The 24,882-nt window shown below is 35.8% G+C and overlaps 2 protein-coding genes across 3 annotated transcripts; both read right to left on the reverse strand.

The window, feature by feature from the left end:
- Positions 1-247: 247 nt before the first annotated feature.
- On the reverse strand, positions 248-18,809 carry LOC116305859 (long-chain-fatty-acid--CoA ligase ACSBG2). Its single transcript, XM_089037864.1, is given in 19 exon segments — positions 248-2,964; positions 4,162-4,216; positions 4,937-5,128; positions 5,214-5,294; positions 5,296-5,354; positions 5,687-5,720; positions 5,870-5,986; positions 6,486-6,731; positions 7,347-7,398; positions 7,657-7,779; positions 7,987-8,045; positions 8,172-8,240; positions 9,226-9,327; positions 9,453-9,500; positions 10,758-10,859; positions 14,642-14,722; positions 14,799-14,919; positions 15,179-15,267; positions 17,950-18,809. Coding segments are annotated over 19 exon segments (2,220 nt in total). The 5' UTR covers positions 18,466-18,809; the 3' UTR covers positions 248-2,890.
- A 2,452-nt stretch (positions 18,810-21,261) lies between these two features.
- LOC116307496 (receptor expression-enhancing protein 5) lies at positions 21,262-24,389 on the reverse strand. Of its 2 annotated transcripts, none has more exons than XM_031717764.2 (5): positions 24,110-24,389; positions 23,150-23,243; positions 22,830-22,968; positions 22,178-22,334; positions 21,262-22,100 (listed from the first exon to the last, which is right to left on the reverse strand). In XM_031717764.2, the coding sequence occupies exons 1-5, from the start codon at positions 24,237-24,239 to the stop codon at positions 22,039-22,041; spliced, it is 582 nt and encodes a 193-aa protein (XP_031573624.2). In that variant the 5' UTR covers positions 24,240-24,389; the 3' UTR covers positions 21,262-22,038. The 2 variants fall into 2 exon arrangements, with proteins under 2 accessions (XP_031573624.2, XP_031573623.2); XM_031717763.2 differs by lacking the exon at positions 24,110-24,389 and adding an exon at positions 23,366-23,523.
- Between the last annotated feature and the right edge of the window lie 493 nt (positions 24,390-24,882).

The following is a 24,882-nucleotide window of genomic DNA, read 5'->3' on the forward strand; positions in this document are numbered from 1 at the left end:
ACCCCCCTTTCTAAGCCACAAAAGCAATAAAAAAGAGCAAATCGTACCATAGTGTTATGACGTCATAGTAAAAGTTTGGTGCATAGGGACCCCCCTTTGAAAAATCCTGGATACACCCTTGTAGTTGATACAACAGCCATCTCATCATGATGTATAACACACAATATATCTTTATTATTACAAAGATATTAAACAGTAATAATAGAAAGTAGTAAAAAAGATTTAGTTTAATCAATAAATATTATGATCACTTTAAAACACTTTATTAAATAAACAATCACTAATCGATTGTAAAGTTTACCAGAAATCCACTACTTTACTATAGAAATGAACTTTTTCTAGTAACAATATTTTCATACATTCATGGCTACATCAGTTCTCTGTTGAATAGCAGCTAGTTAGCCTGGACCATAGTTAAAAGAGGGGAATGGTTAGGAAACTCTATTGTTATAGGTTATTGTTCACTTTTTTCTAGAGTGACCATGCACAATCCTTTGTTTTACCATTGTTTTACCATTGTTTGTCACCATTTTTATGTTTACTATTACTTATCTTGCAATTTCGGATGAGCATAAATCAAACATATTGCACGGTCAAGACCGGTTCAACCTCACAAGTGAACAAAGACCTGATAAAAATAGGTTTCCTAACCATTCCCCTCTATTAACTATGCCTGGACTAAATGTCGTAGTGTTTGCCCAGTTCATAATAAAGAGAGATACCTTGAACTTGCAAACATTTGTTACTTGTTTGCCCAATGAACTGTTTTAGCCATTGGCCAAGATGACATTGAGCCCATTTATCTTGGTCGACAGACCCCCCCGTTTACCAGTCTTGTACCCAAAGCCTTCTCAGCTTTTTAACAAAAGATCGAAGGCTGTGGTAACACACAAATCGACTGTTAATTTAATTGGTTTAAATTTTTTGCATAATCACCTGTTTCCCGTTTGCTGATTTTACAGTCAACGGTTGAAATTTGAATATTTTACTGTACACATCAGAGGGTCTCGCTTAATTGAGAATTTTTTTGGAATGTTAATCACAGGCAAATAAACTGTTCAATGAGCAATGTATAAATAAGCTTGACTGTTTTTCTTTTGAATTTATACCGGAAGTCAGAATAAGTGGAGCATGCGCATATCTAACGACCTAGAATAGGGGTCTTCCGGTTTGTGTGTTACCAGAGCCTTTGATTTTTTGGTGCCTGTTTATGAGGGAAAAAAATCTGGTTGGCTAATGCTTAAAAGCAGATGTTGCAGACTGAAAGTCATACAAGCAACAAGAATTACTGTAACTACAATAACTAGAGTAGAATTTCTAATAAAATCAATAACTACTATTGAAAAGAGATCTTAAATGATTGACATCCCTCGCTCATCTCGTGTTGCAGGATTATGGTTTTACATATATTAATCAATTTATCTTTAGATAAGTTATATTAAATTATTGTTTTTTTTATGAAATAAGAAGTCACTCCTAATACACTAGGGCATAACAGCAATGCTAAAATACCTACCTTGCAAAATAAAGTTTCCCATTACATTCATGCCTTAATATATCGTTAAAGAGGGCACAATAACACTGGATGCTGATTGGCTAATAACAGAGTATTATAATCTTAATTCTTGACTGAATTATTAAGTGCTACAACTATTATCAATGACCCTCTATGTCATAAACTAGTAACTAACTGTTAATTCAAAATAAATTTTAAACTTCATAGATCTTATTGATTCAAGGCTTGGAAATTACAAAAAAACTTTGGAAACATGCAAAATAAATCCTTAGTTTTACTCAAATTCAAATCCCAAATTCATTTTTGAGGGTGATTGATATGAAAAGTTGGAGGAATGCAGGAAGGAAGGAATAATGGGGACAATGAGGATTCAGGGTTTATACAAAACATAAAAAACAATATTCCAATGCTCAATTAGAATTGCAATAATAATAAAAGTATTTTTTCAAACATTAACCAACATCTAAAATGTTTTATTTTTTCGAAAATTGGAATTCCACAACTTTTTCATTACCTAAATAATTTTTTGTCCAAATTTCAATGATTCCAAGCCTGGAATAAAAATTTCAAATTTCACAAATTTTCCATGACTGTATGAACCCTGAGATTGATAGATATATTATTTAAGTAAAAATACACAGGTGATTATTGCAAATCTCGCGCGATGATTGGGTTGAGAAACTCACACTATCACACGATAATCACCTCCAGCAATAATCCAAAATGGCGGCCAGCCGCTTTGTTGCTGTTACCAGAGAGGAATTAGAAATAACGAAACAAAATGCTGTCCTCAAAAGGACTAAAGAGGCTAACAAATTTGCACTAACTTAAGGTAAAAAAGGACTTAAAACAATCAAAATAAGCCCAAACGAACTGTTTTTGCAAAGTTGGAATTCGCCTGTGTTGTAATTGAAAGCCACGTTAGTCACTTCGATAAAAATTTTTCCTAATTTCAAACGTGTCTTTTATCTTCTTTTTTTTGAAAGAATCACCTGTGTATTTATACTAAAACGATCATTTGCCTCAGCCTCAGTGAATATCGGAGAATATTTACCTTGCCTCTCGAAGACTCACGTCTCGGTAAATATTCCCCGATATTCACTTCTCCTTCGGCGAATAATTGTCAAATATTGCTTGTTAGTACTAGTACTAGGAAATTGGTAATTATAATAATAATAATAATAAACAAAAAATATTACAAAAAAGGTTCACAAAAAATACTATTCCAGTGCTATCCATGGAAGCACCTTGGTCAAGAAATGACAGAGAAAGATCGAGTAACATAGTGGGACCATTCATCAGCTAGGTGTAATGCTATCCATGACTAGCAGTAGCAATCACATGATTGGAACCATTCAATCTTGCTCATGAGATTCAGTTATAGAAGCCATCAATCAACTCTTTGTACATCTTGGCAACTATTGGTCTTCTGAGCTTCAAGGTTGGACCTAAAATAACAAGAAGTAATAAGAAAAAGATAATACATAACTAATATAAATCAGTATGTTAGTGGTTTTGAATCCACAATCAGTTTTGGCTGGACCAAGGTACTACTTACCTTAGATCACCAATGTGTAGTTCCAAAAAAATTTTAAGACACCCCCCTACCCCTGGAAATTCCAATTTTCTTCCATACAAACTCTGTAATTTTTGTTCTTTCTCTGACCCCCCTACTCTATGGAAATTCCAAATTCCTCTGTGGGGTGGGTATGGATGATTTCTGGAACTACACAATATGATATAAAGAGAAAATTGTAATGCAACATAATTCAAAGCTGCATTGAAAAATACTGAATACCAACTGAATGACATAGTCAGCCTCATACACTCAATACCAATGTACAGCATTAGGTTGTTATCAACACGTCATTTTACCAGCTGAATGGCATAGTCAGCCTCATACACTCAATACCAGTGTACAGCATTAGGTTGTCATCAACACGTCATTTTATCAGAAGAATAGCATAGTCAGCCTCATACACTCAATACCAGTGTACAGCATTAGGTTGTCATCAACACGTCATTTTATCAGAAGAATAGCATAGTCAGCCTCATACACTCAATACCAGTGTACAGCATTAGGTTGTCATCAACACGTCATTTTATCAGAAGAATAGCATAGTCAGCCTCATACACTCAATACCAGTGTACAGCATTAGGTTGTTATCAACACGTCATTTTACCAGCTGAATAGCATAGTCAGCCTCATACACTCAATACCAGTGTACAGCATTAGGTTGTCATCAACACGTCATTTTATCAGAAGAATAGCATAGTCAGCCTCATACACTCAATACCAGTGTACAGCATTAGGTTGTTATCAACACGTCATTTTATCAGAAGAATAGCATAGTCAGCCTCATACACTCAATACCAGTGTACAGCATTAGGTTGTTATCAACACGTCATTTTATCAGAAGAATAGCATAGTCAGCCTCATACACTCAATACCAGTGTACAGCATTAGATTGTCATCAACACGTCATTTTACCAGCTGAATGGCAAGTTTTTTATAGATGACTGATTGTGTACAAAAGTGTTTGCACCTAACTGAAGGCTGGTAATGACATTTTTATTCATCTGATAGCAAACAATAGAATTTAAAAAATGTTACAAGAACAATGCTAATGCTGATGCTAACTTACCTAATTCTCCTCCTGGAATAGAAAAATCGTTCTCCAAAATTTTCCACTTTTGTACCTGATAAGAGATTGATAGTTCAGATTCTGACATGGCACTGACAGTATTCCCCCGGGGGGAACTATATGAACTATACGGGGATGATCCGCTGAACAGGGTATGGTTTTTTAAGCTTCTTGTCATAAACAGGATATGCAATTTCACTCAAGTTCCAAGTTCTTCCTGAGTTTCCTGTCATATTCAGGGTTTCTACTTTCGCATAGACCGAAACTGGTTATTAGTCGTCAAAAAAACAAAACAAAACAAAACAAACAAACAAAAAAAACAAAACAACAACAACAAAAAAAACAATACGCGAGATGACATGGGGGGGGGGGTACTCCCATATATGAACTGTACGGGGATGATCCGCTGAACAGGGTATGGTTTTTCGAGCTTCTTGTCATAAACAGGGTATGCAATTTCACTCAAGGTCCAAATTCTTCCTGAGTTTCTTGTCATATTCAGGATTTCTACTTTCGTATTGACTGAAACTGGTCACCATGGTCGTAAAAAAATGATATGTGAGATGACATGATAATTGAACAGGAACTCAGTGCAATTAATTATATCTTTTGTCATAAACAGGGTCTACAAATACAATTTTGTTTTGTCATAAACAGGGTACCCCTTTCAGAATCCCAGCGGAACACCCCTACCCAAATTCTGGTGGAGTACCCCCCCGGGAGTATTCCGTATTCATAAATCTGCTCTTCTAGTTGTTACAGTTTACTGACGTACCTTTTGTGCTCGTGATGGTGCCTGTTCATTAGCACGGTTTATCCCCTCTTGTATGGCTTTCATTATTTTCTCATCTTTGGTTGATATTACCTCAGACACCGTCTTTGCTTCACTTCCAATGGATTTGCAAAATTCAAGTGCTGATGTGTTCAAATCATCTGATGGTTCTCCAGAGTTTGGGTCAATATCAACCTAAAGAATGATGACAAAATAAATATTAAATGAAAGTGCAAACTTTAACTGCTAGTTGACTTTAAGAATATAACTGCAACTGTACCTTTAGAGTCAAAAGACAACTCAGGAATTTTCTTTTGTCTCCTATAACCATAATGTTGCTTATCAATGGCAATTCTTTTTTTGATGTTATCTTCCAATGGAACAGGAGCAACATTTTCACCTCCTGCTGTAATGATCAGTTCTGCAACAACAAAATCTATTATTCAAGGTGCCAAGATATCACTAAAATAGTAATTTTAACCAATGCGATAATATTTTTGGTGTATTGATCCAAGTAAAAGACGAACAGGAGTTTTATTGTTTTTCAATAGATGCTGTGGTACAGAGTGTTTTCACTTACGTGAGAGGGCAGCAATAAACAATAGAAACTTTCTGCACAGTATTTGCATAAAAATAGAGTTCAATTCCTGGAGGATAGAAAATGTATTGTTTTGGTACCCCATAGCGGCCGCTGTGACGTCATGTGAAAACACTCTACATGATAAGAAAGAATAAATGGATGGATCAAATTACCTTTTATCCTGCCAGTGATGTACAATTGCTGATTCTGACAGAGAGAAAGGGGAAACAAGTAAACACCTGGTTTCATGTGGAGTAAACAGCATTAAATGCTGATAAATGAATAAAAATAAAACAATTTTTCATTTTCATTAAATACCCTTATCCTAAGAAATGCAGTTTAAAACCAATACAAACCTTGTCAATTTTTGCCACATCTCCTGAGTGTAGCCAACCCTCGTCATCAAGACTCTCTTTTGTTTTCTCTTCATTGTTTAAATACCCCATGAAAACATGGCGTCCTTTGATGCATAGCTAAAACAAACCAAATATAACATAATATATTTAGCAACTGTACTGGAAAATAACTGTGAATGAAGTAATTACTAGGATTTATAAAATAACTGTTATAAATATTGCGTTCTGATTGGTTTGGAGCGTGCTTTATGAGAGCACATTGCATGCGCGTGCACATTCCGTTGTGTCATTCCTATCTATTATTGTAATTTGTATTCTATAAAAGAAATAAAAAACTTGCTTGTTGTGCTGTGTGCAGTCATAAAGCACTTGGGGATTGGCAGAACACTCAAGAAGTGTCCAGAAGCACTCCTCTATGCATCATGCTTCTCCTAACACTTCTCTCATGTTCTGCCAACCCCCGTGTGCTTTATGACAGCACACAGCATGCGCGCATGTTTTCTATTTCTTCATTATTTTGCGGGAAATCAGATCAAGGCAGTTAGTTTTGGGGATGGGGATGGGGTGGAAGGGGGTCGAAGGAAGTACTGAATCACTATATACAATGTTTTCCAACCTCTCCACATCCTTCTTCATCAGGGTTAAGAATCTTTTGTTGACAACCAGGTAATGGTACCCCACAGCTACCAGCAATGATATGACCAGGTATGGACACAGTGTGAGGTCCAGAGCATTCACTCATGCCATACAACTCAAACAATGGAATGTTGATGCTTTGAAAGTACTGTAGAGTTTCCATGGTAACAGGTGCAGCACCAACAAATTGAAGTCGACAGCGATCAAGACCCAGAGCAACCTTTATCTGTAATGAAATATAGTATTGTCACCAAAGGTTACACATGTAAATTATGCTCCGATGAAGGACTAGCATCGGAAACGCCAGTAGGTTTTTTCATGCATCTTTTCACGGTGTAAAATTTACCTTTTTATCATTACTGTATGCGTAAAGCAGGTAACATAACTACTCTAGACTTTGGAGGCAAGGGATAGCAAAGGAGATGAGGGGGGTGAGAGGTTATTGTACAGTTTACTTTCAGGATAACTAACAATCTGGGAAAATCATATCTTATACACCAAATCAAAATATGATAAACAATAATTTGAATAACTATCATTCTGCACTGACTAGCGGCTGACTAGCGGCTGACTAGCCTCTCATACATGTGAAAATGCTTCTATGTTTCCATGTGAACAAGAGCCTAGTCAGTCACTAGTCAGTGCAAAACAATAGTATTCAAATTGGTCACCATATTTCAATTCGGTGTATATGTATCATTTATTTCGAATACAATTTTCAAATAAGTCAGTATTTCACATGTTGTAGTCTTCTCCATCCTATATCATGCCTGGTGCCTTACTTAGGTATTACCCCAACAACAACTGTCAACAGACATAAATTAACATAGAACTGATATACCTTCTTCAACACCAATGAGTTAGCAAGGGTCCATCCAAAAGGCACTGCTCTCCTGTTTAAGAAAATAAGATGAAATCATGATGAGGAAATAAGGCTGGGAACTAAAGTAATGCAAATTAGTAGTGATAATAAAAACAATATTCTGTGATTTAATAGACCTCTTCAGCTTGGGAGTAGTGTTTCACCATTCAGACCACTTGTGTCTTCTCATACACACCCATCAAACAAAGAAATGATGCTATAGTAAATGACGTGATCTGAGATAGGTTAACATTATCCTCCAAGGTAAAGAGGTCTATTTATGCCATACCCTTGTTCAATATTCTGATTGCCTTCAAGTGCAACTCCCTTTGCCCAATTTGCAACTTTCCTCTTGACACCTGTGACACGAGTACCAATCTCTAGCAACTTTTCCATCATCTTTTCCCAGACTCTAAAGAACAAACAATAAATTACGCCATGTCAAGTCTTAATTTTTGTTTTCCAGTACTGAGATTTCCTGTACTGTTCCTGGAATGAAACTACCTGATATCTCTGATCTTAGAAACTAATGACGGTGTTTACTAGTCTAGTTATACCATGCAAGCTTCAAAAGATTTGCAGTGCGTGATTTGGGTTCATATTATGATCATAGACATACCTTGGCACTCCCAGGATCAAGGTAGGTTTTGTTTCTTTTAATGTGTGGATAAGCGAACCCTGACAAAAACAAGATCATAGAAATTAAAATGCAAATGATTTAAATTGTGTTAGTTTACACCCTTAGTAACTAATAATAATTAAAACATCCAATAAATGACAAGTGCAAAATATATGTGTGTGTACCTTAAGAGCATCTGGCTGAGCAAACCAAACTGTTCCTTTACAATACATTGGCATCATGATATCTGTTTGCTGTTGGATCACAAGAAATCTATTGGTTACCAACAGACACCCCAACATGTTATGAAATAACATAGTTTTAAAGCCAGGAGGTATAATGGTATAATAGGGAAATGCTGTGTCCAAGGTGCTGAATACAGGGGCCGCGGAAGGGGTGGGGCAGGGGGGCTACGGCCCCCACTTTTTCCCTTTCCCTATACTATTCTTTTTAACTCGTGGATACGTGAAGCGTAGAAACGAGTTATTGTTATGGGTCTGAATATGCAAATGTGTCACTCGCTAAGATGTTTGCAGATCGATAATTAAACGTTTAGCGATCATCTTACGTCATCTGATTACGAACGTTACACAACACTAACAAGCATATAACTCTTATTCAGTATAGACTACTTTCACTATTTATACGAGGAAATGAACTGCTGATGTTTCATGTGGGATACTTCTAGCACTGTGGACCCACTGTGCACATGCGCACACTTGCACTTAAATTAATCATTGGATTATTTATATCAAAAGAATCAAGTAAAGATGCAACTTGAAGTAAAATAATACAATTATTGCCTAAACTAAAATTCCAATAAGTCAAACTCTTTTTTGCTGATGCAATAAAGTAAACAGAAACGCTTATGTACAATCGTCAACATATTTAGATCCTTTAAGAAGTCTCGTAGGTAGAGCCGGATTTTTTTGTATTTTATTTTGTAGGTAGAGCTGAATGCATCGAAAAAAGAAATTTCCATTAGATTTCAAAACAAGAGTCATGGTTCTCAAGTCAAGTTCGGCTAGTTTTTTCATCCAAATAAGACGTTCTGAATAAACAGTAAATTGATCAACTTGAGCAACTTGAAGTCAAATAATAGGACTAACGCCTAAACTAAAATTCCAATGAGTCAAACCTTTTTTGCTGATGCAATAAAGTAAACAGAAACACTTATGTACAATCGTCAACATATCTAGATCCTTTAAGAAGTCTCCAATTTTTAGGATACCAACTTACCTGTGCTGCAATGTGACTTAGAGGAAGATAACTGACAATATGTTCTTCTCCTTTCTGACCAGCATTCACATGTTTACATGCCATCTTTGCTGTCCATGTCATCTGATCATACCAAAAAATACCAGTTAATACATTCCAGGTACAGTATACTTCTTGCTTTATTGGTCACTTAAATGATTCATGTCTACCCTAACCAGATAGAATTACTATAACAACACAATACTCACGTTATCATGTGATAACATTACTCCTTTTGGGTTTCCTGTGGTTCCACTCTGTAAGACAGTATAAACGTAGCATGTAAATTACAATTACTTCCTTTCCATCTTTAGTGGTACAAAGACACTAAATCCCTTAGATTATGTTTTGATAAAAATTAATGTCAGCTAGATCTTTATCATGAATTTCTTGATTTATTTTGGTAGAACATAGAAAAACAAGAAATTTGTACTGTTAAGTAACATATATTATTATAAAATAAATCAAATAGTACGCACGCTGTGATTGGTTGACAGCCATGTTTGCATGAGGGTATGTAAACGCAGTTGTGACGTCACAACTTTCGTGTTTTCCCGGTACAAGTTCAAAAATTTACAGTTTGTTTCGAGAAAAAAAAAAACGCCCCCATGTATTTTGAAGACGAAGTTCCAAATTTTGACTTGTGTCAGGGCCACAGGCATAACCCTATGGTCTCATGCAGGTCTTTCTGATCATAATATCATGACAATCTCTCTTTGGTCACCGCAAAGAGAATTCCCTCAGGAGCTACAACACGGCCCCACACGTCCTTCATCAGGACAGCTTCGGTTGTTCAGGGACGTGCTTTCTCATGATTTAAATCCACCGCGCCCGATAAGGAATACAACTATTTCAAAGAAACAGTCAGCAGCTTCAAACTTTTTCCAGCGATAGCTCTTCAGCTCCACAAAATATCTTCTCGAAGCAAGACGAAACATTCAACTTCGCTGCCATGTATTCTGGCTGTCAAATTGAGCAAAATCACGATTTTTTCAACCGAGAATTCCAGTCACAGTGACACTCAGTTATCTACTTTTGATCACTTTCGTAAAGATAATCAATTCTGAAATCTTTTATTAAGATTTCTATTCAATCTTTGGACATTTCTTCGTATTTGTTTTAAAGTTTTAGAATGATAAGTGTTTAAAATATATAGCTAGCGATTCTTTCTCGCTTCACATTTGCCTCCTTGGCGTTTATTACACAAAATTTGATTGGCTAACGATCGAAGTTTGTGATGTATAGAGAATTTGTATTTTGATATGAGAATCAAATTCAAATAAAGATTTATTTTCTTGCAAGTGGTAATGTTTTCCCTTTTTAATGTTTTTTAACTTTTTCTCTGTGTTTACATAGCCTGTACGTCTCGGGTTTGCATAACTGTCTCGAATTCTCCCAACCTCCCCTCGTGTTGCTATCAGGCTATGTAAACACGGAAAAAGTTTTCTATTGCTTAAATAACATTTATTGGTATATATTTTCATAGATAAAGGTATACAGACATATTTTCTTACAGTGTAAATAAGGGTGCAACATTTATTAGGTTTGAGTCCATTGATTGTATCTTGTAATGTAGCTTCACTGATATCCTTTCCTGCTTGTAAGAATTCATTCCACTATAAAACAACAAACCAAGAAGAGTTAAATGAATGACAACTATCACTGATATAAGAAATCTAAACAAAAAGCTGAATATATACCAGCATGTACAGTATTAGAGTTTAGATTCTATCTATGCAAACTTCTATGGCAAGGATTGTTTTAATGATTTTACATAATTATAGCTTCTCATTAATCCCATATAGGTAACTGTCCAATTATTTTCTTAATTGGACAGGTCTTATTGATATGGGATTAATTAGGCAGCTACATAATTAATAGGTAATGGGATTTCATGCTCCCCAATCAAGAAATAATTAAGACTGGAAAAATTCCTCTGACTGCCAAATTGGACTCGTCCTACGGCCTCATTCAATTTTGTCAGTCCACAGAAATTTCCTCGTTCATTTATTTCTTAATTGGACAGCATGGAGTCCTATTACATATACTAATTGCATTTATACTAAAAGTGCATGCCTATATGGAATATCTTCAAAATGAGTGCCTGTTACAATGATACTAAAAATCAAACAAGATGATTAAAGTGCATATAACCCCTAAAATGATAAAAAATTGGAGTAATCTACAAGGATCAAATAAACCATTCTCGTTGTCAGAATTTGATTCTGAACAATTCTTAATTTTTTACAGATTTTTAAATATTTTTTTGGCCCCGCCCTGGTCGGGATTTTTGGGTCTGGAACGAGCTACCGGAAATGACGACAAGATGGTAACCGGTCATGACGCCCCCTTGTCATGACGCCCCCAGCCATAACGCCCCCACGTATACCATGACGCCCCCAGTCTGTACTACCATGACGCCCCCAGCATAAACCATGACGCCCCTAGTCTCTATTAACTCTTAGTTAATAAGAAGTTTAACGATAATAATATGGCGCTACGAACCCATGTAAATCGAACACTATTGGAGTTGTTTCATGGTCATTACGATTTTAAATAACTCGTTTCTACGCTTCGCGCATCCACGAGTTAAAAACGATACCTACAAGCTGGCGAACACTAAATCTCTGTAGTTAAGCAATGTACTTCTTGAATCTTATCATTTAATAATAGTTAGTTCCAGAACATGATATAGCTGAATTAGAAGTAAAAGAACATCATTCAGATGCATTAGGAATCCAACCATAATTCTAAGACATGTTCATCGATCAAAACTTTTATTTCGTGCGATCAAGTCACGCTGTTGTTACGAAGCACTCTCAACACGGCCCGTGATCGACATTTTGGAATGCCTTTATCGGCACGAGAAAGCTATAAAAAATTCTTCATATTTAAAGAACATCATTTCGGTGCATTTGGAATTCTAGAACATCATTTCACAAAGAACGTTAAAACTTTTTTGTAAGGATTGTTTTTGAGACTCGCACCTTTGTGTTTGTCTATTTCGATAGCTTTTTCAAGTGATTTCAGCAATCGCCGGTAAAGACAAAATATTTCTTCAAGGCATCTGTTTACAGAATAGGTTTTGAAATTACGAACAGAAAGTTGAATAAACTCAATCTCGGAAGTAAATTAGACAGTGAGTCGAGGAATCCAAAGTGATACCTCGCTGTATTCCCGGGTGTGTTACAAACGCGATGCGTCACGTCAACGTATCATTTGTATTTAGATTACAGTAATATCCAGAGTAATATCATAGTTACACGTAACTACGATAATTCGGTATGCTCTTTTGATTTATTTTCCATTTTGTAGCTCTAGAATATCATTTTAATATGAACTCTGAAATTCATCAGTAATGATTGTTTTTGAGACGCGGTTTGTGTTTCGCGTCACCAAGCGAAGACTTCAAACGCGGAGGAGTTGTGTGACAACAACAGTGTAACGACTTGAATATGGCAAACTACCCGATTTATGTTAGCAATCTTTGCTTGCTTTCCGAAATAGTTATTAAAAACACACATGTTTCTCCTTCAAGAAAGTTTATATGAATAAGGAGGCTATTAAAGTAGAAGAAACGTTACGGATGAGTCAAAAACTTTAGACGCAAACTATAGTTGCCGTGACGACATACCCAGCAGTGAAAAGACTTGTAAAGTGAGAACGGAAAACTACTGGAATTTCGTAAGAAATCTTTGATCATTTACCAAAATATTTAGCAAAAACACACATGTTTCAAAAATACGAATAAGTCAAAAACTTCCTACGCCTAAGAACTATTAGATTACAAGTCTGCGTACTACAACTGCTGAAAACAACTCAATCGTTCGAAAACCACTTGTTCGTTCGTGCATAGTTAATGGTCGTGTCAAAAGTTTTAATTCTTTTGCAATGTTTTTCTTACTTTATTCACCAGCACTCTCTTTCTTTTGTGGTATATTTTCAGTGTCAAACGTTTTGGACATAGGTTTCAGAACTTATGCGTAAGCGTTCTTACGGCAACTACGGCGTACTAACTGGAATTACGAATCATTTATCGGTCTTACGAAATTTTGTCGTCAACTTTTTTCTTTTTCGTTATTTTTTGTCGTTATTGGATGTATACTATGAAATATTGTTAAACTTCTTATTAACTAAGAGTTAATAGAGACTAAGGGCGTCATGGTTTATGCTGGGGGCGTCATGGTAGTACAGACTGGGGGCGTCATGGTATACGTGGGGGCGTTATGGCTGGGGGCGTCATGACAAGGGGGCGTCATGACCGTAAACCGACAAGATAGGTACCCTTGACCTGTCAAACACTAAGAACACTGTTGATGAGAACCAGGCATACACGCAGATCTAGAATATTTGGCCCCTTTGAAGTTTCGTTGTTTAAACTGATTTTATTCATGGCTTTACTATCAGTCTTCTAATTCTAAATTGGGCTATGACTGGATGAATCTGAATACAGTTCTATTCCTGGAGTTGTAAATTTTTTAATAGCTTATTAAGCAAAGAGGACCAGAGTTCGAGAGCACAGAATAATAAGTCTTAAAATGCGAGGACGAGTACTTTCAGATTATGGATATGTTTGAAGACGGGCCAGCCTAGAAGCGAACCGCTTGACAGGCGAAAATGTTTTAAAGTTTGCATCCATAAAGAAGAACAGTGTAAAATTAATTGGACAAGGACAGGTTTTTAATAGTTTCTCTGAATTTGTCCAGCTTTTGACTCGCAATCATTCGAGACCTATACTGTTTACGTTTGATATACGGTATATATTTTTTATCGATTATATAAGTCTATTATCTTGAAATATATCTCCAATAAAATAACATATATGTACTCTCTTAAGATTTTGAGGTTTTGCTTAGAATCGTTCGATTTTTTGGAGTTCTTAGAGCGCTTTTATTTCTTGAATTGAGTGAGCGTCGAGCATCAAACACAAACATTATATTGCCATAATCAAAGTACGAGTGCTAACAGAATCGCTTAACTCAGTTGAACAAAATAATCTTATTTTCGATCGCTAAAGAGAAGGCTTTTCAAAGAAATCCTACAAAAAATATCGACTCCCTAACGAATAAAATACAAGTGAGCGGACGGCATGTTTTTGACCGTCACAAGGTTGATGGCGGTATAGTACAAGCATACGAAAATTGGATTAGCTCAGTAATTAGTACGCATGCTCCGATACCTATCTTGACGTCACAGATTACTCTCTTTCTCAGATCACTTTTTCACGTCCACCCTGACACAGGAAGCCCAAAATCGCACCTTTAAGCCTCAATATCTCGCCGAGGAATTATCCAATCGACCTCATATGTATATAATTTGAAAACTGGTGATATCTAGAATATGATAAAAGTGGTTTGATTTTAGGGGTCATATGCACTTTAACAAGATGCTAACTTACATCATATACATTGGGCCTTTTTTCTTCGATTGTACCAGTATATTGTACGATAGCTTTCAAGTGTGGAAGTTTGTCCCATACCTTCAATAAATAAAAGCACAATTAGCTTATAACAAATATAAGGCCAGCATAATGAAATAGTCAGTATATGACTTACCTTCAGTATCTTATCAAGCTGGATTTTGTTTTCAACAACAATAATATTACACTTGGAGTCACTTGCAACAAAGTGACAAGCCTCAGGAGAATTGGTTGTGTAGATGCCTACCGCAAGACCACTGGAAAAAGCAATAAAACCATTTTAATACAAAATACCACTTTTTGAACTGCGATAACCATTTATCATGAGCAACAAAGGGAAAACATAATTCAAGTTTGATGTAAAGAGACTAAAAAAAACAAACAAATCACTGGCATGTTGTAAATGCATATAAGCAGTAACACAGTTCTTTCAGCTGGCAATGCTCCAGTAAATATATAGTCCCTTAGTAGCTTTGGATACAACAGGAATTCTACTTATGGTAGATAGCAACATACCCTGCACATATAGCACCTAGATCTGATATCAGCCACTCAGGTGCATTAAACCCAACGATTCCAACTCCATGAGAGGGTTCCAAACCAAGCTGAAGACAAAAAGAAAAAAAATTGTTAAAACATTTTGACTAACATAATAATATTCATTTACTTTTATAGCACTATTTCCAACAACAGCAAAAATGCCCAAAAGCACTTTATTATAATTATAAAAGATTGCCTTACAATTAAAAAAATTACAAGTATTAGTTATCTCTTGTCTAATAAAGGACCAATAGAGATTATCACATGATAAGAGCCTAATATCGTCTTTATTCACAAGTTTCCAAGTGACATATCGCAAATGAGCGAGTCCGCAAGTAACGAGCGAGTCCGCCAAAGAGTGAGCGATATCATAATAAATGGAAAACGAGTGAATAAAAAATATATCAGGCACTTAACTTGTAATACAGTGGAACCTCTATTAAGTGGCCACTTAATTGAGGTAGTACAAGAAAAGTCATGAAACTCACCAGATAACCAAATAATGGCTAGATAATGCTATTATTGATTGTGTCTTAGCAATTTATGACTATGATTGATAACATTTGAATTAATTCATTTAGTAACTCGCTCTAGAAACACTTTGAGAACTTTCACTGTTGCACTGTAATAATTTCTGCTGAAACCACTGTAAAAATGCTTCTCAAAGAACCACCACCACATGTTGGAGTTGCATTAGCAGCTTGTAAACTTGTCATAACAAAGATTAAAGAAGAATTTCCTGTTGTCACAACTGTCACAACATTTTCTGTCACCAAAATGGTATTAATAATCATTAATAGGATTTTGTGGTTGCTTAGAGGTAATAATAGCATTTGTGACGCGACAATAGTGGTTGTGGCCACTTAATAGAGGTGGCCTCTGAATAGAGGTATTAAATACAGTAGTTGAGTGACAAATATTTTGGGACTTTGAAAAGTGGCCGCTAAATAGAGGGTGGCCATTTAATAGGTGGCCGCTTAATAGAGGTACCACTGTAATTTACTTATAACACATTTAGGGTCAATAAAATGACAACATTTATGATTTCCAGTTCCCTTTTGGTATAACTTCACTGATGCGGTTTTTATTCACGGCTTTATCACACTGATATCAACCCTAAAAGTGTAATACTATGGAAATCACTAGAGTGGTAAAACATCCGTTGGAATGCACGTCTCACTGTGGTAGATTTATGTGCCACATGTTGAGATTTTGTTGATAAAAAGAAGTACTGGTATTGTCAAAAATCTTGAATGGATCAACTTGGTGCATGTAGTCCAGATAATCGTGACAATAGTTCAAGTTTGCATTAGTGAGCTTATCTTTAACATTTCTGCTTGATTATCTGCTTTGAAGCCCATTTTTCTATCAAATGTAATGTATTGCCCATTTAAGACAATGTGTCATTCAGTTGAGAATAAGATTCTTTGTTTGAATATCCTCATTCATGTGTCTTCTCATGCACAATCGTAAACGAGGAAATGATACTCTAGGAATTGACACGTGAATTGAAATGGGAAAACAGTGGATTTGGTCTATCTTTTTAAACCTGTTAAAATGTGGTCTAATCCCAAGAAAAATTTCTGAATAGAAGCCAATACACCAAGAATACTGAACAGCGAAATAGATGATGAATGTGTGCTTTAATGCTGCTTGAAATATTATCTAGACTTATCAATCATTATTTTGTTATTGTTTCAATCACCGATCAACCAATCAAGGCTAAACAAGTCACAATAAGGCAAGCGGTCCTTCACAGTGTAAAATCTCTGTGGAATCAATATTTTCTCCAAATACAACATATACGTTCATACATATGTGGGACTCTAATACATGCTTCCTTGGGTTTCAGCCTCTGGACCAAAACCCTCCTGGGCAAAGATCAAAATATTTCAACTTGGCCCCAGCTATGAGCCTACAGGTTCAGGCTTGCTTTACCAAATGCAATAGTACAAAAAATATCCTTGTTTATAAATAACCATCACCCAAACCCTAGATATGCATATATGGTATTTAAGCAGATGATTAATATATAAGAATGCAATAAATAAACGAGTTAATATGACAGTATTGAGAGATCTTAGAGACAAGCAGTCAATTATGCCACTCATGACAACAATATCACTGTTGATCGAAACAAAAGAAAACTCGTGTGGTATTTTGATGATAATACATGCTTAGGTCATGACTGGGCTAACAATAGACACATATATACAATAGCTTTCAGGCAATTGCGTGCGCTATTATTAATATTGTCTTGAAGTACCACCAAAAATCCCAATTCGATTATTTAAACCGATTCATGGAAATGGCAAACATGTCTTTTATTGGTCACGAGAAGCTAAACGATCAATCAAACTACTACGTATTCAAATACGTATACGTAGGTGTAGAATAGAAATATTCAAATAAACAATTCATCACACAAAGAACACGTGGATTGTTGTAGATGAAAGGAAATTTTATCTGAATTACAAAATTAAAAGTAATTAACAGTATTTTTTGTGTATTTATAAATTTCAAGCTGGTAAGCCTTATATGACTTAATAAGTTATTAAACTTGAACGTTAAAAGTATCTGTATTCTGTGTGGAGTAAAATTAACAGATATCTATTAATCCCTTAACCACTAACGTATATACAGTTAATGGTGTACGAACTTATAAAGATATTATTTTTATAAGGGAAGCTAATAAAAATTCAAACAGTTTTGGTTATTATTAATTTTTACTTTTCAATTAAAATTACCTCGATAAAGGACTTGGCTGCAGATCTAACTTCCTCATAATATTCAGAGTAAGTCCAATTTCGCCATTTTCCATCTCTCTTTACCCCAAGTGCGATTCTGTTTGCGGCCGACTTAACAGTGTTTTCCAGCAATTGCATAACGGTGGTTGGAGCTAGTTTAGTATTTTCATCATCTCCTATTCTTATCTTGATAGCCGAGTCGGCCTTTGTTGTCCAAAATGATTCAGCCGGTTCCAACTGGATGGGTATCGATTCATCATCACTGGCGCCATGTTGGATAGTTTTTGGTCCATCGTTATTCTCATGGCGACTGCAATCATTTTTGATTCCATTTCCATTCGTTTGAGGTTCTGTCTGAGGATGAGTAACAATTCCATTTTGTTCTTTGTGTGGAATTGCGCTATTTTCCACAGGGTTTTTCGGGTTTCCTTCTGACATGTTGATGTTGTTCAAACTAACTTTGTCATGAAGGCCACCATTACTTTCAATCTTCTTTACCGACACTAGCTGTGCCATGGAGTACAACTTGGATTAAGTAACGATTAAATTGGGAATGATTTTCTGAAATTTGAGCGGCAATTTTCCTGGCTCTGCCTCGACAAGACTGAGCGATAATAATACGTAGTTACGTGTTAAACTCGAGCTGAACTTTGATCACTTGGATACGAGAACTGAATGAAATTCGATGCTTGAGGATGTAGTTGGTCAACAAACACTCGAATTTTCTTCACAAAGAATTACTTTTTACTACCGGTAAGAAATTGAAAGCGATGTTATCTTAGTTTGAAGGTATTTTTAAAGCGAAATTTGCCATTAATGATTCACGTTTTGTGTTGATAGCAAAAACTACGTACGTAACGATTATTAATGGCATGCAGGCGTTTCGTGGGAGTGAGACTACTCAGCCAATCACAATCCTCAATATTAACACGTAATAAGCAGATGGCGGGAAGTCCTTTATTTTACCACAATTGTAAATTTTCTCGCGCGCTGATTGGTTAAAAAACGTCGTAAATAAGAGGCCATACCAACAAATGGCGTCATGCTAGATTTCGTGCAGTCTATTTCCTAGAGTTTTGTGAGTTTTGTAGTAAAAAACAAATTTACGATGGTTTAGCGTGGTATGTCCTCTTATTTACCACGATATGACGTCAAACGTTGGCCAAAATTAGTTATGGACCCACTCGGCTTACGCCTCGTGAGTCCATAACATTTTTAACAAATTTACGATGGTTTAGCGTGGTATGTCCTCTTATTTACCACGATATGACGTCAAAAGTTGGTCAAAATGTTATGGACTCACGAGGCGTAGGCCGAGTGGGTCCATAACTAATTTTGACCAACGTTTGGCGTCATATCGTGGTAAATAAGAGGACATACCACGCTAAACCATCGTAAATTTGTTTTTTACTACAAAACTCACAAAACTCTAGGAAATAGACTGCACGAAATCTTGCATGATGCCATTTGTTGGTATGGCCTCTTATTTACGACGTTTTTTAACCAATCAGCGCGCGAGAAAATTTACAATTGTGGTAAAATGACCAACTTTTGACGTCATATCGTGGTAAATAAGAGGACATACCACGCTAAACCATCGTAAATTTGTTAACCAACTGCGCACGCAATATAACACCAGTATTTACACAGGGAGCCCGGCTTTAGAATTTGTACATGAATAAAAAAAATCAATAAGTGCTTTATTAGGTTTCCTGTGTTTAGAATTTGTTCATGAATAAAAAAAATCAGTAAGTGCTTTATTGGGTTTCCTGTGTCATTTGAGATTTGAAACAAGACGCTGATACGTTAGCCTCCTTTGCAGCCGTTCTTAGGGTCGTCACGCAACGATTCGGCTGCAAAGGAGGCTACTGATACGTTGAATTTCCGGTAATTGTACTAACCAGTAACTTGATAGCAGATTAACGTAACGTACACAGGAAACCCAATAAAGCACTTATTGATTTTTTTTATTCATGTACAAATTCTAAAGCCGGGCTCCCTGTGGTATTTAACCTTTATTTACAGTATTTATCCATTGATACAATAGTGGATGAAAGGAAACATAGTTAGATAACAAAGCCTCTCTTTCGCGTTGGAATTCCACAGTCCCAGCATGAGCCGTTGCGCTGTTGCACCACATCTCACCACAGGCAACCCAAGGACACTACATTAATAAGAGAATGTATGGGGATTTAGAATATGCCGTTTTTTATTTGGAAAAACGTGAATAAAAGTTCGTTGACTTACCTGTTGTGTCATTTGTTTATTTTGAACTCCTGCATGCAGTCTCAGCGAGTTTTGAAGGGTATTTAAGAAAAAATTCCATGACTTAGAATACCTTGTATTCTAAATCCCATTCTCTTGGCTTGGGTTGCCTGTGGTCTCACTGTGTTATTTTAGTAAGTGTTGCTCCCATTTTCTGAGGGTTTTTCTCTGGTTTTCCTCTTGCTCAAAAGTCAACTTCTAAATTCTAAATACGATCCTTAGGCTTTCACCTAGTTGGAGCCTGGCAATGTTGTGATTGTATGCTGCGACAAGACAGCCAAACCTTTTGATAATAGAGGGGGAAGGGGGCCTCATAATGCTTAGAAATTTGAAAAATATTGAATCATCTCAATTTCAGTTCTATTAGGAAATAAAATTTGTCAGCTGTGGTAATTTTTATATACCACTTCAACGCTGGCTTTCCATTATTAGAGATTGGAAGTGCAATGACTGGAGAAAAAAGGGAAGTCACACAAGTCATAGACATTGAGATTGTCTTCTTATTTTGAGTATGCTTTCTCATAGTTTGAGTTAAACCAACGTCATCCATGTGGGCTAGGCGTCAACAAAATTAGCCAGGTATTACATATCGGTTACTGTATAAAATTGACATCTTGATATGAAAAATGTGATGGAGAGTGCAATTTGATTTCTTTCTACTCTATTACCTACGCAAACTGTTGTACTTTCACAGATTAATGTTATAATAATTGTGTGCCCTCCAAGCTGATACAATTATTCGGATTGTAAGATGTGTTTGAAAAACATTTACTCTAGAATGATTGTAAAACATGTCAGTGCAGATCACAACAATTTAGTAACACTAACAATGCAGATTTTACAAACTATTTGTATGGAGTGCACGCACTAAAACCGTGAACATTAAATTTCATACAGAATTCTTTGTTTTCTATTGTTTAATTATCACTATTTAGTGCTAAAAATTAGTATTTGTTTCACGGATTTAGTGAGAGCACTCTATTGCTTTCAAAAGGCAAAATGAATACTTTATTGCAGAAAGCCATTCACTATTACAACACTGAAGGATTCTATTAAAGACATGAAAGATATTTTATTCAAGTTCAAAAACACAAGCTTAACTTTACAAACTATTTTCAGTATGCAACGCATGGTAAATTACAGAATTCATTTTTATTTGCAATTGTTTAACTAGAAGAAGTGTTATAAATAGCCACTTTTGAATGAGTTGAAACAAGAAAATAGGTTTACATTTCCATGGCTCCCAAACTACAACTCATCAGATATATAAAAGATACAATATTCATAGAAATATCAACTAGTATCAAGTGTGATTGTCCATCCTGTTACATGAATAGGGAAAACGTGTGAAAGTGCATTAGCTTCCTATCCAATATCAAAGCTCTAGTTCATTAAAATGCTTATGAAGTTATTATTACAAAGTTTTATGGTAGTATTTGTAAATGTATATGTATTGTTTATCCAGGGCTTAAAATAACAGCCAATCAGTTGCAGGTCATGATCACAGAGCAAAATAGTTTTAGCTCGGTCACGCCTGCTTTCTGTCTAAACAGTACTGGTCAAAATGACTGACAAGACAAAGATTTGACCTGACAAGTTCCAATTCTGGCCAGACATTGTCCAATTATGTCTGGCCGTTACTTTAAGCCCAGTCATCCTAAAAATGTTGTTTCTTAGAAATAGAATCACAACAAGGATATTGTACTATCTCTCATAAATGAAATCATCACCTCTCAAGAAAAGCTATGGTTTTTATTGACAAAGAAGAGTCTCAGGAACAGCCATTCCATGGCAAATGTTGTAAATGTCGGTTTAATACGCACATCACTCATCTTTCTTGTTTTCAGTGGCAGACCTGATGGCAGCTTCTGTAACGACATCTTTGGCTGTCAAGGCAATAAAAATATACTTTTATTTATTTACTTGTTTATATAATGATCAGATAGCAAAGTTCTTTGTTTACCTTCCTTGGAGTATTTGTCAAACTGTTCTCCCACTTTCTCCAACGTCTCGTCTATTTTTGTTTGGTGTTTAAGCACAAAAGGCTTGATAACCTTATTGTACAGAGTGTCTGCTCCATTCCATGTTACTGGGGCCATACACCAACCAAGAAATATCAACTGCAATAAACGTAGACATTAGTATTGCTTCCATAAAGTTGCTCCCCTATTATACAAGTGACACTTTTGTAGACTGGTTGTGAGCTTATTAGAAGACTACATACAGTATTACTGATCTGGAAATAAATTTTATTGCTCCATCCAATTTCTAGAAGAGATGTGTATGATACTATCAATCAGATAATAATGGCAATGAAGAGAATCTAGTCGAAGTTTTGCTTTTGTGAAGCCTCACTATAAATATTTAATAACCAAGACAAGTATAGAACTAAATTCTGCTGCTATAATAAACAAAACAAAAAAGACTATTTTTTTCCACTCCAGGATATATATGTGAATATGAATTCAATGTTGTTAAAACAAGATTTTAAGCGGTAAGGCTTGAAACTGGTAGAAGTGAATTCAATGATGTTAGGGTTTGTTGAATTTGTTTACTCACTGATTTTCTTCAGTGAAGGCCACGTATGTGAACATATAAGAAGAATGGCAGATTACCTTAGTGAGAAAGTACAGAGGAAACCATGAAAGGAGAATGTCGGAAAAGAACTCCACAATGTTAAAACTTGCAAAAACCACCCAGTAGATCAGCCATTGTGTGTCGTCTTCTTTCTGGGGGCTTTCGACCGCCTTCACTCTAAAAAAATTATATAATTTGTATAGAAATGAAATAAATTATATGACAATTACAAAAACTTTGAATGTTAGATTATACAGTTCGTTGTGGTGTATTTTTAAGTAGATAAGCAAACGGAATATATTATTTTTCAAATTATTGAAATTATTCAAATTATTGTCGTTTGGTTCACCATACTTACGACTGATAAGCTGGATAAGCAAAACCAATAGCCGTCACAATCATATCTGCTCCATAGCCAAATATCAGGTACAAACTGAACACTGCAACCAGAACTACAAGAAAGCAATACAAGTTTAGTTTACATGAATACTGTAGGATTGGCGGGTACAAAGGACAGCCTTGCATGGCCGACTGATAAACCATCGAGTGTACATCAAATATAACATATAACTACCCAAAAACGAATGCAACTTCTTCACTTTAGTTTTCTCTTCAACTTTTCCAAGGAAATAGGTGAAAAAATTTTTCTTTTCAAGCCATTTTTCAAGACTTTCTTTGCCTGAAATAATTGCGTTCTGAACGGCAGCCATTTTGCAATGAATTGATGGTTACGTCACAGGGCGAAGCACTTCAAGGTCATGTGACACGAGATCATTTCCAAAGATTTCCCAATATAATCGTGTTGTAACAATTTCTTTTTTCTTTATTTAAAATAATTAAAGTGACATTCTTGAAAATTTTACAACATTTAAGCAGTAGCAAATTTCTTTTTTGTAGTATCAATATCTCTACTCTATATTTGTCCTAAATATTGAGAAAAACTCAAAGGGTCAGAGTCCATGAAGTATGCACGTGCCAGGACCAGTGCATGGTTGGGTTGCCTGTTTCTTATATTAGTGCGTTCTTGTCTAAAACATTGAGTGCTTAGCAACCCTCACTTCGGTTTTTTATTCCCAAGCATTGCAAACGTGTTTAAATGATGCATCCAGTCATAAGAAGAGCAAAAAGGTTCTATAGCACAGGAAAAAAAATAGAGCAAATAAAGCATCTCAAATAAAAGTCTTACTACTGTAACTGGTCTTAGACGGGCAGTGCCTGGACCAGGACTGGTAGGTAGGACTATTAAAACTAGTATAAATACTGAATGCATTATACTAGAAGCACAGTAAAGTATCAGGGTTTAAATCTAAAGACTTACCAACAGCTATAGGATTCTTTAAGATCATATGTTTAATATTTTTCATATTTATGCTCTGTAAATTCATCTCACTTTTGTCTGGTTCCTCACTTTCCTTGGCGGGCAAACCTTCCGTGTTATCGTGCTCCATGATAATTATAATCAGATATCGATATTGTGGATAGTTTGAAGCGGGAAGCAATGAATCTCTGTCGATTTACTACAGCTAAAACAAGCAAGCAACTGACCACTTATTTGGTATAATTTGAGTGATTATATTGGTGTTCTTGTCCAGTATACACCGGCTGATGAAGAGACCTGAAGGTGAATTTGCATAAGGCTCGGCTTCCTGTGCGCACGCAACATATCCTCGATATAGAGCAAACTATTTCTCAGACTCCACAAGCAACTTTTCACTAATGCATTGCGCTACGAAATTTCTGGTAATATAAACTAATATTTTGTCAGCTAGACATACTAGAGAAAGAGGCCCTATTCGTCCCCGAAGGACTTTGTTTTTTCCTTATTAGCTTACTTACCTACAAACCGGACAAAGTCTTTTACCAAAGTAACATTAATTTTCCTCTTAAAGTAATAATGTTCATGGGAGGCGGTTTGTTTTTAGTGCACACACGCGCAGCATCAGTTGCATTGTGCAGCATCAGTTGCATTGTGCAGTATCAGTTGCATTGTGCAGTATAAGTTGTATTGACTGCAGTGCCTATTCATGATGACTTAAACCAACCGATTGCATTCTATAATGACATAATTGACAGCCCCAACAGTAGTGCCTA

Source organism: Actinia tenebrosa, unplaced genomic scaffold, assembly GCF_029948245.1.
Source record: "Actinia tenebrosa isolate PJP-AT-01 unplaced genomic scaffold, QUT_ActTen_1.0 PGA_scaffold5__44_contigs__length_20552954, whole genome shotgun sequence".
Classification (NCBI taxonomy): domain Eukaryota; kingdom Metazoa; phylum Cnidaria; class Anthozoa; order Actiniaria; family Actiniidae; genus Actinia; species Actinia tenebrosa.

Bases quoted from the DNA above. Each gene is read 5' to 3' on its own strand.
- LOC116307496 (XM_031717763.2), bottom strand. From the start codon at position 23,501: ATGGCTGCCGTTCAGAACGCAATTATTTCAGGCAAAGAAAGTCTTGAA. The intron at 22,969-23,149 runs GTAAGTATGGTG...TAATTTTTTTAG, and splicing joins GCTTATCCAGCTTATCAGTC to AGTGAAGGCGGTCGAAAGCC. The intron at 22,335-22,829 runs GTAATCTGCCAT...CGTTTATTGCAG, and splicing joins CTCTGTACTTTCTCACTAAG to TTGATATTTCTTGGTTGGTG.